Source organism: Gobio gobio (genome assembly GCF_949357685.1).
Source record: "Gobio gobio genome assembly, chromosome: 8".
Classification (NCBI taxonomy): domain Eukaryota; kingdom Metazoa; phylum Chordata; class Actinopteri; order Cypriniformes; family Gobionidae; genus Gobio; species Gobio gobio.
Genome location: NC_137114.1, coordinates 48,673,319 through 48,689,759, shown reverse-complemented (window position 1 = coordinate 48,689,759; position 16,441 = coordinate 48,673,319). Strand labels below are relative to the sequence as shown.

Sequence of the window (16,441 nt, the reverse complement as noted above, 5' to 3'; positions counted from 1 at the left end):
AAAAACTTGCTATCAGGTAGTAGGCCTCTCTGGGCCTCCTTGAAGGCGAAGTTCCCAAGGTTAGGCCCTTTCTATTACCAGTTCTTTGCAAAATAGAACCTATGGTAGTTTAGCCTACAGCTGGGGGTTACCCACCAGGCAGGTTCAGGTGCTCCCCTCACTGAGGGTCGTTTATGAGCACACAGCCACCTGAGTCTAATCAGACGGTCTCAGGCCTTTTGTAGGGCCTCCCTGTTAGATAAATCTGTAGGCTGCTCCGGCCTCCTTAGTGCTTTTAAACATAAGTGCTTTGTAGATCTAGCACGTAAATATGTTGTTTGTACAGTACAGTTTTTTTAAACAAATTGACTAAATGCCCTCAAATGACTACCGTTTCTACTTAAGCGGTGGAGAAGGTGACGTGAGCTAGAAGGATCGAGTGGGCTATAAGCATCTAAACTAACATAGTTAGCTCCTGAGTTATGTGTTGTTGATTAAATATAGGCTAAATTATAATTCTATTCGACAAAAGGGATTGCAATATGTATCTACGGTTGTATTTTGTAGATTTATATGACAACACTGGCAGGAAATAATATTAACCTTTGTCATTTGACACTTGTCATACTGTTACGTATGCTACTTGGAGTTTCCTATTGTTACTGTACTAGCATCTTGCATTGGATCTAGGCAACACGGGATATTATTGTTAATGTTGTCTCACTAAGAAACTTTCAATTTAATCAGAAATTGTTTAGACAGTCAATAAGTGGATAAAATCACTACTTACTGTATGCGGGAATATAGTTTGAATTGCAGCTTCTCTGGTATCAGACGCTGAGCGAAGCCTGTTTGATATTATCTCAGTCAGGTAAGAAAAACTGTCCGTGGTTAAATGGGTCGAGCAAACAAACAACTTTGAAATAAATTGTTGCGGTCCTGGTTATAGATAAACATCAACCATGCCTGTTGACAGTTTTGTTCTGTGGGAAGGGTAATGAAAAGTCCTCACATCCCCTGCATAGCCTGTAACATAACATTTATTTTCATGATCTGCCATTTTCGCTATCCTCGCATGCCGCTTGTTCCCAATACCTGCAGAACTGCAGTTCCGCCTGGCCTTGAACATGCAAATGTTGGGTGCGTACATATTAATGATCCCGACTGTTGCGTAACAGTCGGCGTTATGTTGAGATTCACCTATTTTTCCGTGGTGTTTTTCACAAACAAAATGTATATATGAAGGAGGAAGCAATAGTGTTTGAGACTCACTGTATGTGATGTCCATGAACTGAACTCTTATTCAACTATGCCAAGGTTAATTCAATTTTTTCATTCTAGGGCACCTTTAATAGTACGCATTTTTCACCTGGGAGTGCAGAAGTGAATAATGCATTTTTTTTTACAAACCAAACAAAGAAACAGAAGAGTTTAAATATCACATCATCTTCAAGTGGACAGTCACTTCTTTGAGTACGACTTGCATTTTATGTTTTGTGGGGAGGATTGTTTTTAATTAATACTTATTTAGTTTTATTTTTGTTACTATTTTTCTTTCTTTCTTTCTTTCTTTCAATTTAAATGTGATATAATGTTTGTCCGTCCCTGAACCTCTGGCTCTCCTGCATCCGAAATCGAATACTTCTCTACAATATAGAATGCGAAAAACAGTACGCCAACAGAGTAGTATGTCCGAATTCTTAGTATCTGAAAAACAGTAGGCGAAAAGTACCCAGATGACCTACTACTTCCAGCGAGCATTCTTAAGTGCGCATACAATGGACACTTTACCATCCCATGAGGCCATGGGAGACGATTTATGAATGGAGGTGATGGGACGCAAGTGATGCTGGTAGGTCACATGATAACAACAACATGGCAGATGTAGTACGTCCGGATTACATTCATACTACATTCAATCATACTATTTAGAACATACTTTTTTAACTGTCGCAAAGTTTGTTCAAATTCAAATATAGTTCTACTCACATAGAACGTGATTTCGGACGCAGCATGAGTCTGTGAAAAACTCTCTGCCATAACCGCAGGTGCTGCAACACCACCTGGTGTTGAGACCCTGAAAAAATCTTGTCAGGAATGTTCAAGCGTTAACACAACACCAAGAGTACAAATGCCGAAAAAAATGGCGCTTTTCTGACTTTTTTGGGAAGCCCAAACTAAGTTTAAAGAAGCAGTCTTGAGCTGGCGGATCTGTTGGATGAGGAAACAGATTTCCATCACTTACAGAGCAGCAGCTGCTGCCAGGGATGTCACAAGTACAGGTACTTCATGACCAAGTCGGTACTGAAATTAAAAAAATGTGACGATACCAGCATTTCTGTAGTACCGGCAGTACCGGCTCCCGAGTATATTCGGTACCCACAGCTGCGTTCAGATACTTCCGTGTTTATCTAAGCGCAGGATTCCAGACTGTAGCCGAATATATACTAGTGTCTATGAATATTAAACTGCAAAATACTATTTAAATATTACTCTTGCATGTTCTGCATCTCGTTTTTGAATGAGGGGCGCACACACACGCACACATGACACTCGCTAGCTGTTTTGTAGTCTCTTCTGTGTCACTATTTGAGGACACGTTAGTGTTGTCAAAAGTACCGGCTGCGATACCAAGTCGGTACTGAAATGTTAAAAATGTGACGCTTTGAGTGCTGTTGAGCTGGAATAAAAATAAAAAAATAGAAGGCAATAAAGCTTTAACACAACATCAAGGCGAGTAAATAATTCCAGAATTTCCATTTTTTGTGTGAACTGTCCCAAAGACAGTCACAGAAAAATCGGGAAAGAGGGGTAAATAAACTCTGAACAGATAAAACCCATCGTTTGCTATGTTATCTGACAGGTTATTTCCAAATATGTGATTTTCTTTTTTTGGATAGATTTTTAAAGCAGCCGTCCGTAACTTTTTGCACTCTAGCGGTTAATAAACAGAACTGCATGCTTCTCGCAGAAGAACATGACCGGTCTGAAATAGTCCCAATATAAACAATTATTATAAGAGTACCATAATGACTCAGGGTAAGACAATTATATAATTTGTGTAAATCTTTAACATAAAAAAAGTTATGGACAGCAGCTTTAAATCTGTTGGTTAGTGTTGTAACTGCAGATTTTTTTTTCTTGTTCTTTCTTATCTGTCGTTCTAGGCTCTCTTGAATTGATATTGTCACTTAATATTGTTAGCTTAAATAACGTAATTTAAAGTTGCCATACCTTGACTTTTAGTAAACTGACACCACTGAGGGACAGTCAGTCAATATTTTTTTTCTCCTAAATTAAACTAGTTGAAAAACACGGGTGCATGGGTGATGCAACTCATTTTGGCCACCCACCATCATCCACTTTCTGCATCCATTAACACAAATATATAAAAGTAATTTGGACTTTGCCCTTACTTTAAAGAGAATTCTTATAACCATAGTTATAACTATAAAACAAATTAAACTGTATTTAACGAAGAAATTTAAGTTGTATTAACAAAAGCCTATTATCCCTCCCCCCTCAACCACACCTGTTTAAAACCGTTCCCGCGGCTATGCTCTCAGCCACCATAATATTATTACATTCTAATCGTAAACAAAGGCACACGTTGGTTACATTAGTACTAAACACGTAAAATCTGGAGCTGGTTAATGTTAAATCTGTAATCTGGGAAAATCTCTCACCTGCAGACAGGAAACATACGGCATACGGGAAAAATATTCCACATGTGTCCTTCTTTCATTCATTCATGCTCTACTCTCGTCTCATCTCGTCTCTCGCGCTTTCTCAGTGCGCGCGGTGTCATGTTTCTTAAAGGGGCCGCATGTTCTTAAGTCCGATTGAAATAAAAAATTACGTTTTTTGGGCTTTTAGTATGAACATGTTAAGTTAGTGTGCTCCAAAACAGTGACATAATTCCAATTTAGAAGATATAAGCATTCACAGTCTCTCATTTCCGACAAAATGGATCAATGATGACATCACTTGTCCCAGGAGTTTGGTTAAATGGCTAAAATAAGGTGAACACAAGCTCAAGACACTTTCACGTTTTATTCTATGACATAAAATACATTAATATTACCCCACCCATTATTTTTTAAAGCTGTCTTGAAAATGTTGTTGGGGGGATTAAATGTCATCAGCTGGTAAACTCTGTTGGCTTTTACAATCACGTTATGCCTTTATAAGTGTGCTCTTATAAACTATTCTAATTCAAACTTTCTGGGAAAATGTTTTTAGATAAAAACTGAGAGTTGTTGGAAGCTAAGTGATTATGTTGAAGTCGTGGGGCCGTGGTGTAGTTTGTTTATAGCCTACCTTTAGCTTTTTACTTCTGGTGACTGCATTTAGGAGAATTCATATTCACAATTCATACGTTGTGTTCATCTGGGAAAATTATCTGGTTGGACAAAATGTGTAAGTATCAAGTTTTGTTGATCACAGAGCTTGTTTCTTTCGATAATTCAAAAGCCACAAATTATTAATATTATTAATTGTATGGATCAATGATGACATCACTTTGCACTTCTCATCAGATTTTCTGTCCAATCAAATGCTCTCTAGAATGTGAAGTGCCCCGCCCCCTATTCTGCAACTAAAAACTGCCATTTTTTGAAAACATTTGCTATTTTCTACATGGTGAATGACACCAGAGGTTGCGTTAGACTTCCGCATTGTCCGTCATTATGATCGACAGGGTTGTAAAAAAGCGACATAATATATTATTACCCGTCATTTTAATTTTCATATTTTAATGATTATAAGCCATTTAATAGGCTCTGTAGTGACTGTGAACAGAGGTCACTTTTCAGGTTTCATCATGAATGTTTGTCCAATAAATCGCAATAAGTTTTGTACTTTGTTACTTGAGACTTGAAATAAAGGCACAGTTTTCAAATAATTCCTATTTTATCACAAAATTCAAACAATAAATAGCTAAATCTGTATCGCTCATGTAATCGCTCAATCGGTGTTTCAACCTCAGAAAGATGTCAATAAAACAGCCATTCATTGATCATTAACCTCATTGGTTTACTGGCATATGGGGGATTTCATGGTTTCAGATTTTAGTGTACTCTGTGAGCGGATCGCTCGCCCAAGAGGAAAAAATGTGCTGTACCTGCCAGATCCAAAAATCACCTTTTATTTGATACAAAACTAACTAGACTAAATCAAATGGGGGGAAAAAATGCATAACTCGTTTGTTCAAACAGCGGACAAAAATTGATGAAACACGAAGTGGGGAAGAAGTGAGATGCGCAAAATGGATGATACTGAGTTAATAAGACACAACACATTAGATCATGCAGGGATGAAATTTGTGACCGATCTTATTAGAGATGCTAACATCTCAGACACAGCGCAGAAATGCCATAACGCCACAAAATAATCACTACATTAACATATTTGGCAAGTGTAAAAATGCAACTATGCAGCAGTGAGCAACGATGTGGGTCTTTCACAACCTTCTATAAGTAAAGTGATCACACAAATCCATGGAATAAATGCACATCCTTGGATAACAGGCTTGTTTTAAGCGCATTTACTGCTGGCCAATGGGCCATTTCAGGGGCATCCATAATTGCGAATTAAATACAATTAGTTATTGAAATGTATCTTCGTTTTACAAATAAAGCTTCAGAGAAGTATACTTTCTACATCCTTATATCCTGTGGTCACTCCGGGACTAGATTCCTTCAATCTTTTGAGTTTTGTAGACTATCTTGCTAGGTGGGGTTTTATCAGTTGGCCTTAAAATATATTTTTCGGTATGGCCTGAATGACTTTATAAACAATTTAATGTCTGACAATACCCCACACTTGACTCTAGCTCAATATATTGACTTTGCCTTGTTGTTGAGTGGCTCTGCTTTCACTGTGGGTTTTGGCGGGGGAATCCCCAACTTGAGACAAATACATGACGTCACCCGGGATACCGGATAAAAGGGCGTTGGCGGCGACATGGAAGCTCTCTCTCATCTTGTGTCCTGTTGACATCACGGCTGCCACTCTCCTCGCCTCTTAGGAGCATTTTTGTTCTCCTTTCTTTATTTGGTTAATTGGTGTTTCTTTGTGGTTTTGTTGAGTATAATCATTTGTTTAGACTTAGCATTATTTACTCACTTCTCCTTAAGTTCAGTAACTGGTAGGAAGGAATTATTTAATTAGTTCACTTTATGGTTATTTAGAAAGAGTATGGAGGTAAGCATAGGCCCGGAAGATTCATTTGTCTTTGTTTTGTCGGAAGCCAGGTAAGAACTGCTGAGTACAGACGTAGGCAGGTGTTCTCTGTTTGCTTTCTTAGTTGTCCTACCAGTTTACTGTTGTTTATTACTTGCTTGGTTTATGTTTGTTAATAGTTTATGACCTGTTTTGTATTCTGATTTGTATTCTTTTTTGGGTTGTGTAAATTTGTTTCTCTTGTTTATTTCTATAGTAAAAGAAGGCGTATATGGCGTCTTGAAGCGTTACCTTGTGTCTGTGATTGACTCATGTGTTCGGTCCGAATCAGCTGTTTAAGTTCATTTGATTAATGAGCCTTATTTGCTGGTTATGGCCGTAACAGGCTGCAACAACGAATCGATAAAATTTATCAAATTCGATAATTTAAAAAGTTGCCAACGAATTTCATTACCGATTCGTTGTGTCGCGCGACTATTATGCCCCTCAATAAGACGCGGAGATGTTTGAGTATAAAAAAAAAGCACGGTTGAGCGCAAAGCAGAGTGGAAGCGGGTGAGCCGTGCTGTACCCGTCGTACCACGCAGCAGAAAAACAAACCGAGCTGAGCCCTACCAGTCGAAAAGCTCCATTAATAAATCAAAAAATTGTGTTAATTGCAGCAAAAGCGACGCGACATGGACATGGCATGGCACGGGAGCACCACGGTGGTGATTCAGCACCTAAAATGAAAACATCTTGGAGTCCTTGATGAGGAGGAAGGGAGTTCAACAGCAGGGTAACGTTAAGTCACTACAAAATCCCACTTTTGTTCCATTTCGAAGTGAGGAGCGTGACGTCCCTCCAGTAGCTCTTCTGGTGCTTAACCGTTATCCAGCTTGACAAGCATGACAAGTTAGCGTTAGCTTGTTAATAACAGTAGTAAAGCAGGGGTGGTATAGCTTGCAAGACTAAAGACACGCTTTTATTCACTTGCCTTTTTTGGCCCATTCATTTTTCAATCTGTTGCTATATGTTAATTTCGTTGACAAATAATTTGTCAATATTTTAATCAACAACATTTTTCACAGACAAAAACGAGACGAATATCAAAACCAGCTTTGAATGACAAAAACTATTGTCATTTTCGGTCAGCATTCGGTCTTGATGTGACAGCAGTCCATTAACCTGCTTCCATTTGTGCTCTTAATATTAATCAAACAACAAAAGACAGAGAAAATCACCTCTTTAGTTTTAATAAGGATTCATTATATTTATTATACATTAATTATTTAATCCATATTTGATCTGTAAGGAATGTTGTTTGCAAGTTGTTATAAAGAATGCATATTGTTGGGGTAACGGCTTAGGACCCAGGACCAGTAGTGAAAAATGAAGACCAAGAGTCAGGAGTTAGATTAATTCAAGAAGAAGAATAGTTTGCAGTTTCATCAGCAGAAGCCAGCATCAGAGTCTCTTGTGGAATCGCAGGCCAGACTCTACCTTACAGAGAATTTTGCCCACCAGTTATACCGGTTACAAGGACATTGATCACATCAACAATAACAGATGGCCTAAGCCTTGATTGGCTACAGAGACCTAAAAGCCTAAACATTTGTCACCAGGGGCGTAGCGCCACCCCTGTTTGAAGCTTGGCAACCCCTCTGGCCACCCCTGATGTGCAAGCTGAAAAGCACTTTTGACAATGAGAAAGAGGTGACTTTTACTTCGCCGCTCTGACACTATTCTGCAGTACTCTGAACAGCTCGATGATTTACGATTTTATTGGTCATGTCAATCACAGTACTGACCAAACACTGATCCCTAAACCTACCCGTCACTGTAACCTTAACCAATGAAATAAGCTGTAGGGCGGGGTTTCTGGTGAAGTGGTTTGGCTCTGTGGTTTGTGCACAGACCTCCGTGTGTAAAGGGTAGAAGCCAGCGGTAATATTTCAAGTTCAGCACAAGCCGAGCAATGCAAGAGGATACGGTGATGAACAGGTTAGGAAAGTCAATGTTATTTACCTAAGTTTTCCAAAATTTTCCGAAAAGTTTGTTAAAGTTGTGGTAATGCGAATGTTACAATGTAACTAAACCAATTAAATTTTGTTTGTGAGTGTGTGCGTCTGAGTGTAGTGTAGGGAACAAGTTCTAACATCCTGTTAAGTTTTCTGATTAGTATTTTTCTTTATATATATAAAAAAAAAAAGAAGATTTTTGCACTGTGAATTTGCACTGTGAGTTCTGTTTTTGAATAAAGGATTGGAAATTAATGTTTTTTTTTTATTGATCCGATTCATCGATTAATCGAAAAAAAACCCGACAGATTAATCGATTATTAAAATAATCGTTAGTTGCAGCCCTAGATTAAAATAATATCAGATTGGTCTAATTTTAAATAAAGACAAAAAAGATTAGATGAAAAATGACATCTTCCAAAGATTTCCGAAAAAGAAAAAAAAATTGGGCAATTTTTTTCTCAATAGGTGTTGACATGACAACTAGTAAATACACTAAGTTTAGTCATTCCATGTCCATGTATGGAAGTATTTAAAACAAGTGTGTTACAACTAGCCCCACATTAGGTTGTGCCCCACTCCACACCAGGGGTCAAAAACTAGCGGGCCCCTGAGATTATATTTTGTGACCGCCTACTTGACATCAAAGTTTAGTGTAAGTGCAGCCCGCGCGTTGTTCTGAAAAGCACCTTTTTGCTGAGTTGTTGCGTGTGCCATGCTTGCCGCCTCACTTCGTGTGTGTGTGTGAGAGAGAGAGAGAGAGAGAGAGAGAGAGAGAGAGAGAGAGAGAGAGAGAGAGAGAGAGAGAGAGAGAGAGAGAGAGAGAGAGAGAGAGAGAGAGAGAGAGAGAGAGAGAGAGAGAGAGAGAGAGAGAGAGAGAGAGAGAGAGAGAGAGAGAGAGAGAGAGAGAGAGAGAGAGAGAGAGAGAGAGTTAGCTGTCCTCCCTCGTGCAGTATAATTGGTTGACACCACGTAATTGACAGGAACAGAATTTGAGGCTGATCCGGGCTGATCAGACAGTCGAAACCATAGACAGTAAAAGGGTCGAAACCAATGTGGTCTAACAGCGCTCAGATGGCCAATCAAATCAAAGTAGGCGGGGTTCGTGTACAATCTTTACACACACACACACACACACACACACACAGACAGACGAGCGCGTCAAGCTATCGCTTCGTGCCATTGCGAAGAGATATTCTTTCCGGTGAAATCAAAAAACAAAATGCACACACACACAAATGCACACAAAATGCAACATGTCCATGCTCTTAATATACAACCATTGATGAACATCTTTGATTTTAATGAAGAAGAAAAAAAAAACGATATGAGAGCGGATTAGAACTCGGAACCTCTGAGACTAAAATTCTACCACTAAACCACCTGGGAACTCAAATATTTGTAGGGAATCTATGTATTTAATCACTCATGTGAAGAATTTCGGGACTAATGCAAATATTATTTGCAAATAGTCCCAAATAGATTATTTCCCAGCTAGAATTAGACCTAGAATTTAGTTCACTGTTCTGTTTGACCTGGGTACGGCCTTGCTTTGAATTAGTCTATTATTTTAAATAAAATTAAAATAATTCATTATTACATAATGATTTAATTTCTATAGGCTATATTTAAAAAAAAAAATAGAGTAGGCAAGAGAAGCCTTCATGAAGAACCATTCATGTTCAGAAGAAACATTCATGTTGAAAAACTGTTAATAATAAAGATTGAGAAGATATTTGTGGAATACTTGATGCGCCCAGCCTGACCCAGAGTCTACCTCCACCGGCCCCCAGGTAAATTGAGTTTGAGACCCCTGCAATACACTATGTAAAAAAGAAAATAATATTTTGAATTCAAGAAAGACCTGTATAGCACACAATCCATCCTGAGAGAAAAACTACGACTCTATTTACATTGTAAGAGTTGTTGACTGGTGAAGCTTCAAATCTTTCTAGTTTTCTGAGCTTTTCACCCAAATTCACAAAAATAGATGATTCTGTGCTTTTAGTATAAACTCCATATTTTATCTCCATAATTTACTTGAATTTATTTGACATTAAAAAACAAATGCTCACTAGCAACATTTTTTCATATGAGTGAGAAGGCTTGATAAATGTCTGAAACTCTTCTCACACTGAGTACAGTAGTACGGTTTCTCTCCAGTATGAACTCGCTCATGTAATTGCAGGTGTGTTGACTGAGTGAATCTCTTGTCACAGTATGAGCACTTGTAAGGTTTTTCTCCAGTATGAATTCTTTGGTGCCGATCCAGATTGGCAGCTCCAGTAAAGCTCTTCCCACAGTCACCACACACATGATCTTTCACTCCATCATGCATTTTCTGGTGCTGTTTAAAACTCTTCAGCCATGAAAAACTCTTTCCACAGAGAGAACACACATAAGGCTTCACACCTGTATGTACTTTCAGGTGTTGTTTTAGATGTGATGACAAAATAAAGTTTTTACCACACTGATCACAGCTGAATGGCTTTTCTCCAGAGTGATGGAGCAGATGATAATTGAGATCATTTAAATATGCAAAACTCTTTCCACACTGAGTGCATGTATACGGTTTCTCTCCAGTGTGAATTCTTGTGTGTTTGTTAAGGTCTCCTTTTTGTGAGAAACTCTTTCCACACTGATCACAGTTAAATGGTTTTTCTCCAGAGTGAAAACGCAGATGAATTTTGAGTCCAGATGTATATGGGAAACTCTTTCCACACTGAGAGCAGGTGTGCAGCTTTTTGGCTTTTGTTCCTTGAGTTTTGAAGTCACCGAGTTTCTTTACTTCCATCTGGTCTGAAATGAACATATTAAGCAGTCAGAATCAGTATTCAAGGAGAATACATGTGAAAGTTCAAGTGAACATTCAACAGAACATGTAACATCTGTCAGTGTGTGTATAAAGTATCAGATCTTTGATGTCCAAAGGTCAGTTCTGTCACATTGTTAAAGGCACAATAAGTAATTTTCACTAGAGGTCACTTATTCAAAACAATAACAAATGTGAAGCTTTATGGCAGTCGAATGAGCGATGTCTTCACCTCCACAGCTGATGGAAAGCAATCTGACGGAAATCATGTTCGCGGGTGAGCTAATGTAGTTGTATTAACATTACAGTGGTATGACCCAGGGCAGACCGAGAGCCATGGGAGTGAATGCTATCGGTCTTGAGATATGCGGAGCTTTTATTATGCACTGAAGTCGGCCGCTTCCGCTCTTTTTGTTGGGTATGTGGGGTAGCGCAGCGCTGTTTTAGATGGTTAAAACAATCATACTAAATACTAGGGCTGAAACGATTCATCGAGTTACTCGATTAACTCGATTACAAAAATTCCTCGAGGCAAAATCTCTGCCTCGAAGCCTTGTTAAATTCCTATGACGCGCAGGGATTTGATTCACACGGACCGCTGTTCACCCCGTGATACAGTTTGAATTTAGTTGGCGCGATGGCGGAGAGTAAAGATGTCCATAAACCGCAGAAAATGTCTAAAGTTTGGGATCATTTTATTCTTAAAAAAGAAGAGAACAAGGTGCAATGTGTCTACTGCAGAGTAGAACTGGCATTCCACAGCAGTACTACTTCAATGATTCAGCATCTGAACCGAAAACATCCACTCCATGCTGTTTCACCAAGCCTCGCTGAAACAAGGTAACGTAGCCTAAGCCTATACATTGATGTTCGCTGATTTTAATCCCATACTGTATTTGTAGCGATGTCGTGATGCGGTTTGACTAGATATGATGTTTAGCTTTGATGTTTTTAAGTAGTAAACGTATTCAAGAGAGTATGGCCTAAAAAAAAGAACCCCTTCACCAGTGTTGCCAAGTCCGCTGTTTTTTATGTCCGCGAGGTGATAAGACCCCAATAATGTGATATTTAGCCCCGGGAATGCAAATTTTTGCAGTGAACCCTGCCAAAAAAGACACACATTTTACCCCCCGAACGCAATTTTTACCGGGTAACCCCCCCGAAACGTGATTGGTTGATCGCTTGTTTTGGGCTAGTTTTGAGTAGCAATTGGGCGGATTTTGTTGTGAAAACCTGGCAACCCTGCCCTTCACACAAACGCATGCACCCTCGTCTCTCTCACGCCAATCAGACCAATCGCGGCAATGCATCACATATGCTTAAACTTTTATGTAGCCACGCAACAAAAATTTCAGCATGCGTTCACTGTATACACCGGGACGTGATGTTGTGACGCGATTTTTCGAACGGAGGCTTCACCTAAAATGCACCGCAATGCAAGTGATGCAAGCCAAATGCAGCGTTCTATTGCAAATGAATGTATGTATTTCTGTCGTACCAAACCGCAATGAAGCAATTGGTCTGACTGGGGCGTCACTCTTCCTCACGCGCGCGCGCGCGCGCACACACACACACACACACACACACACTTACACAGGTTACCATAGCAAATAGGCTCACCCCATAAGCGATATATTATTTGTTAGTAGCCTAATGGTAAATGCTGCAGGTGTAGAAATCTACATAAAACAGATATTTACTTTGATTTCAGGGCTAGATTACATCATGAAACTTGTTGTGCATATTCATAAATTAAATTGCCTTTCCTCTTTTTTTCCCTCTCAGCACTTCACAGCGGAGTATGGACAGCTTTGTTCGCCCAGCTCAGTCATGCACTGTTCAAGAGGCTGCCATTTTTACAGAGAGCATTTTGAACATGCTTGTGACCGATATGAGGCCACTGTCCATGGTGGAAGACAAGGGATTTAGAGACATGATCTCAACTTTCAATCCTAAATACAACCTGCCATCAAGAACATATTTCACACAACTGATGGAGAAGAAACACAGAGACATCACAGAGAAATTGAAAGCTGTTCTAAAGCAAACAGAGTGTGTTGCCCTGACAACAGACATTTGGACCAGTGTGGCAACAGAGGCCTACCTGGGGGTGACATGCCACTTCTTGGGGGAAGATTGGGAGATGAAGTCCCTCTCCCTAACCACAATGCCCCTAGAAGAGAGACACACTGCAGCCAACATTGCAGACTGGCTGGAGGAGACAACTGCCAAATTTGAGATTCCACTTGAAAAGGTAAAGGCAGTTGTCCATGACAATGGGGCCAATGTGGTGGCAGCAGCAAGAATTCTTAGAGAGAGGCATGGGTGGGCTTCTGTGAGATGTGCAGGGCATACTTTAAATTTAGTTGTGCAGAGCACACTCAAAAAAAAAAATTGCTAGTTGTGTGGGTTCTGCTAGGTGCCTAGTGGAACACTTCAAAAAGAGTGAACTGGCCTGCACCAAGCTCAAAGAAAAACAACAGCAGATGGGAGAGCCACCACTCATGTTGATACAGGATGTCAGTACCCGGTGGAACAGTACGCATCACATGTTATCAAGACTCCTGGAACAGCGATGGCCTGTGACTGCAGCTCTCTCCGATCCAGCAGTCAATCCGAGAGGTAAACACCACTACCTGGATCTAAAGCCAGAGCAGTGGCACATCAGTGAGGAGTTGACTCAGGTCCTTGGGCCATTTGAAGGAGCTACAGAGTTTCTTAGTGGAGAACAGTATGTCACCCTCTCTGCCCTTCCACAGCTGGTCCAAAACCTTAAAAAGTCCACACTGACTGCAGAACCTGAAACTGCACCAGTGAAGGCATTTCAGGCTTCTGCTGCAGAGCAGATCACAGAGAGGTGGCAAGGGCTGTATGAATTTCTACCTGATGCTCCCAACCCTGTCCTTCTGGCTGCTGCTTTGGAGCCCAGGTTTAGAAAATTGAAGTTCTTGCCTGCTGAAGAGGTTTTTAAGGTCCAAACTAATATTCAATCAATGGCACTAGCTGCCAGAAAGGACTCAAAACAGACACATGTAAGGGTAGAGGAAGCCACTGTCACCACATCAGCTACACACACTACAGGTAGATGACATCAGAAAAGTATTCTGGGATCATCATCAGAGGATGAGGATGAAGGAGAGGATGAGGATGAGCAGAGCAGTGCAGAGGGAGGTCTTGGACTATTTTGGTGAACAGCCTATTTCCAAGAAGGAGAATCCACTGCCATGGTGGAGAAAAAATCAAGCAAGATATCCAACCTTGGCACAGCTGGCAAAGTCTTTCTTGGGGATCCCAGCAACATCAACACCCTCAGAGCGCTTGTTTTCTGCTGCTGGGAACATTGCCTCAAAACGTAGGGCAAGCCTAAGTGCTGAGCATGTGGATATGTTGACGTTTCTCCATTGCAACTATAAGCTGTTGTAGAATCTGAAATCTCTCTCTCTCTCTTTCACATATACTCATTCACTCACTCACTCACACACACACTCACTCACTCACTCACTCTTTACCTCATCTAGGTACATTTTGATGTTTGTTTTGAGATTACAGCTGAAAAAGTCTGATTCTTATTTATAATTGTTTTATTTACATTTATTTTTTTATAAATTGTATACATTGTGTACCTGTTTGGCTTGATATTTTATATTCATTTATTTTTGTTCTCAGGTGGGTAATTTGCAGAAGGTGAAATCCTTTTTTTGTAATGTTGTATTATGAAGACAAAACTAAGGCCAAATGGCCTTTACTATTTAAGTTTGTATTCATAATTTTACACGTTATACATGTTTTACAGTAAGTTGACTTAACTGTAATGTTATATTATTGTTGGCACTGGCACTTATAAACACTAAATAGGTAAAAATTGCAATAAATAGGCTTAGTTTTGGAGCCAAATGTTGGAGTTGGAATCAATACCTCTGTTTTTTTAGAAATAAAAGCCAAATGCTTGATCATTTTACAGCCACATCATTTTCGTTATGCATTTTTTGTTTTGGTTGTGTAAAAAAAAAAAAAAAAAATATATATATATATATATATATATATATATATCTCCAATTAATCGGTTAATCGATCGATTAAGTGCTAGATTAATCGATTACTAAAATAGTCGATAGCTGCAGCCCTACTAAATACATTTGTGTTATGTACTGTGCCGAGACATGAAGGTTAAGGATCTAAACGCAGTATTTATTGGAAGAGTAATCCACAATCGAAGTCCACAAACAGGCAAAGTTCATACAAGCTAACAGTCCAAACAATAATGAAGTACAGGGCTCCAACATTGTTGGAAATGTTTGGGATAGTGTAAGTAAACAAGTTTTTTTCGTGGATATTTTCATCTACAAATCTTACATATTGTGCCCTTAATTTAATTAAAACTGCTATATACAAGGTTATGAACGTTTAGATGCATTTCTCTATCATTAATCATCCATATACTGCTTATTAATTCTCAGAATTATTGACGAATCAAGAATGGACACCAACCTATTTGTTCCTCAGTCTCTTCATGTTTTATTCTGGATGGTTCTGGATCACTCATGTCTTCAAACTCCTCTTTAATAAACTCCATCTTTAACAGTCACACAGATTTCAGCTGCTACACCTGGAGTTTGTCCTTCTCTTGTAGGATGATGTGATTGGTGAATTGTTGTGAGACGGACAGCAGATCTGCAAAATTCAAAAGAAAAGTTACTGAATTTATACTGAATTACCAGTGGTGCAAGTATGACGCCAGAACCCGAAAGTCTAATTTACAGCTGACTTTGACCTAATGTCAAAGTATTATTTAGGTTGTTTTCCAGAGGCTTTATTTTACTCATAAATCAAAAAACCCATTATAAAACCCCATAGGAAAATATCGATGGAACCAGTGGTGAATTAGACACTTGCTAGTGTTGTCAAAAGTACCGACCGAGTAGTTTACGGTGACAGCGTTCAGTGCAACCAACAACATACATGAGAACACAGATTATTACACTGTTTTATCGCTGTCGATTGTTTAATTCTTATCCAAAGTCTGAGATAAGCAACAGGACCATCATGTTTAACTGAACTGCTCAAAAACCTCTTTGTCTCCAAAAGTTCCCAGTTTTCACCTCATTCATTATGCTGATGTCTGAGATATTCTGTAAAGTGGCACATTAAGCACATTTTATTGGTGTAATAGAGTCAGAGTCTGTGGAAAAACTCTCTGCATAAACCAGGACACACAACACATTTCATTACATTGGTCTTTAAACACGTAAACGTTGGAGCTGATTAGTGATAAACTCTGTAATATGGGAACATCTCTCACCTGCAGACTGTAATATACAGCATCCGGAGAAAATATAGCACATTTGTCCTTCATTTACGATCGTTAAGTGCGTCGCTTTCGAACACTCTCCTCTGTCGCGTTTCTCTCTTCTGCGCATCCTCAGTGCGCGCAGTGTCGTGTTTCTTAAAGGGGCCGCATATTCTCAAG

At 39.4% G+C, this 16,441-nt stretch overlaps 1 protein-coding gene across 1 annotated transcript in view; it reads right to left on the bottom strand.

Moving 5' to 3' along the window:
* The window catches only part of LOC307129935 (uncharacterized protein), a 91,239-nt gene extending 74,854 nt beyond the window's left edge, over window positions 1-16,385 (bottom strand). Inside the window, exons 1-2 of the mRNA XM_079822740.1 lie at window positions 16,274-16,385; window positions 15,463-15,645 (exon numbers count right to left, since the gene is read on the bottom strand). Coding sequence (XP_079678866.1) covers window positions 15,463-15,547 — 85 coding nt within the window. The 5' untranslated portion in view covers window positions 15,548-15,645; window positions 16,274-16,385. The remainder of the gene's footprint in view (window positions 1-15,462; window positions 15,646-16,273) is intronic.
* Window positions 16,386-16,441: the final 56 nt, after the last annotated feature.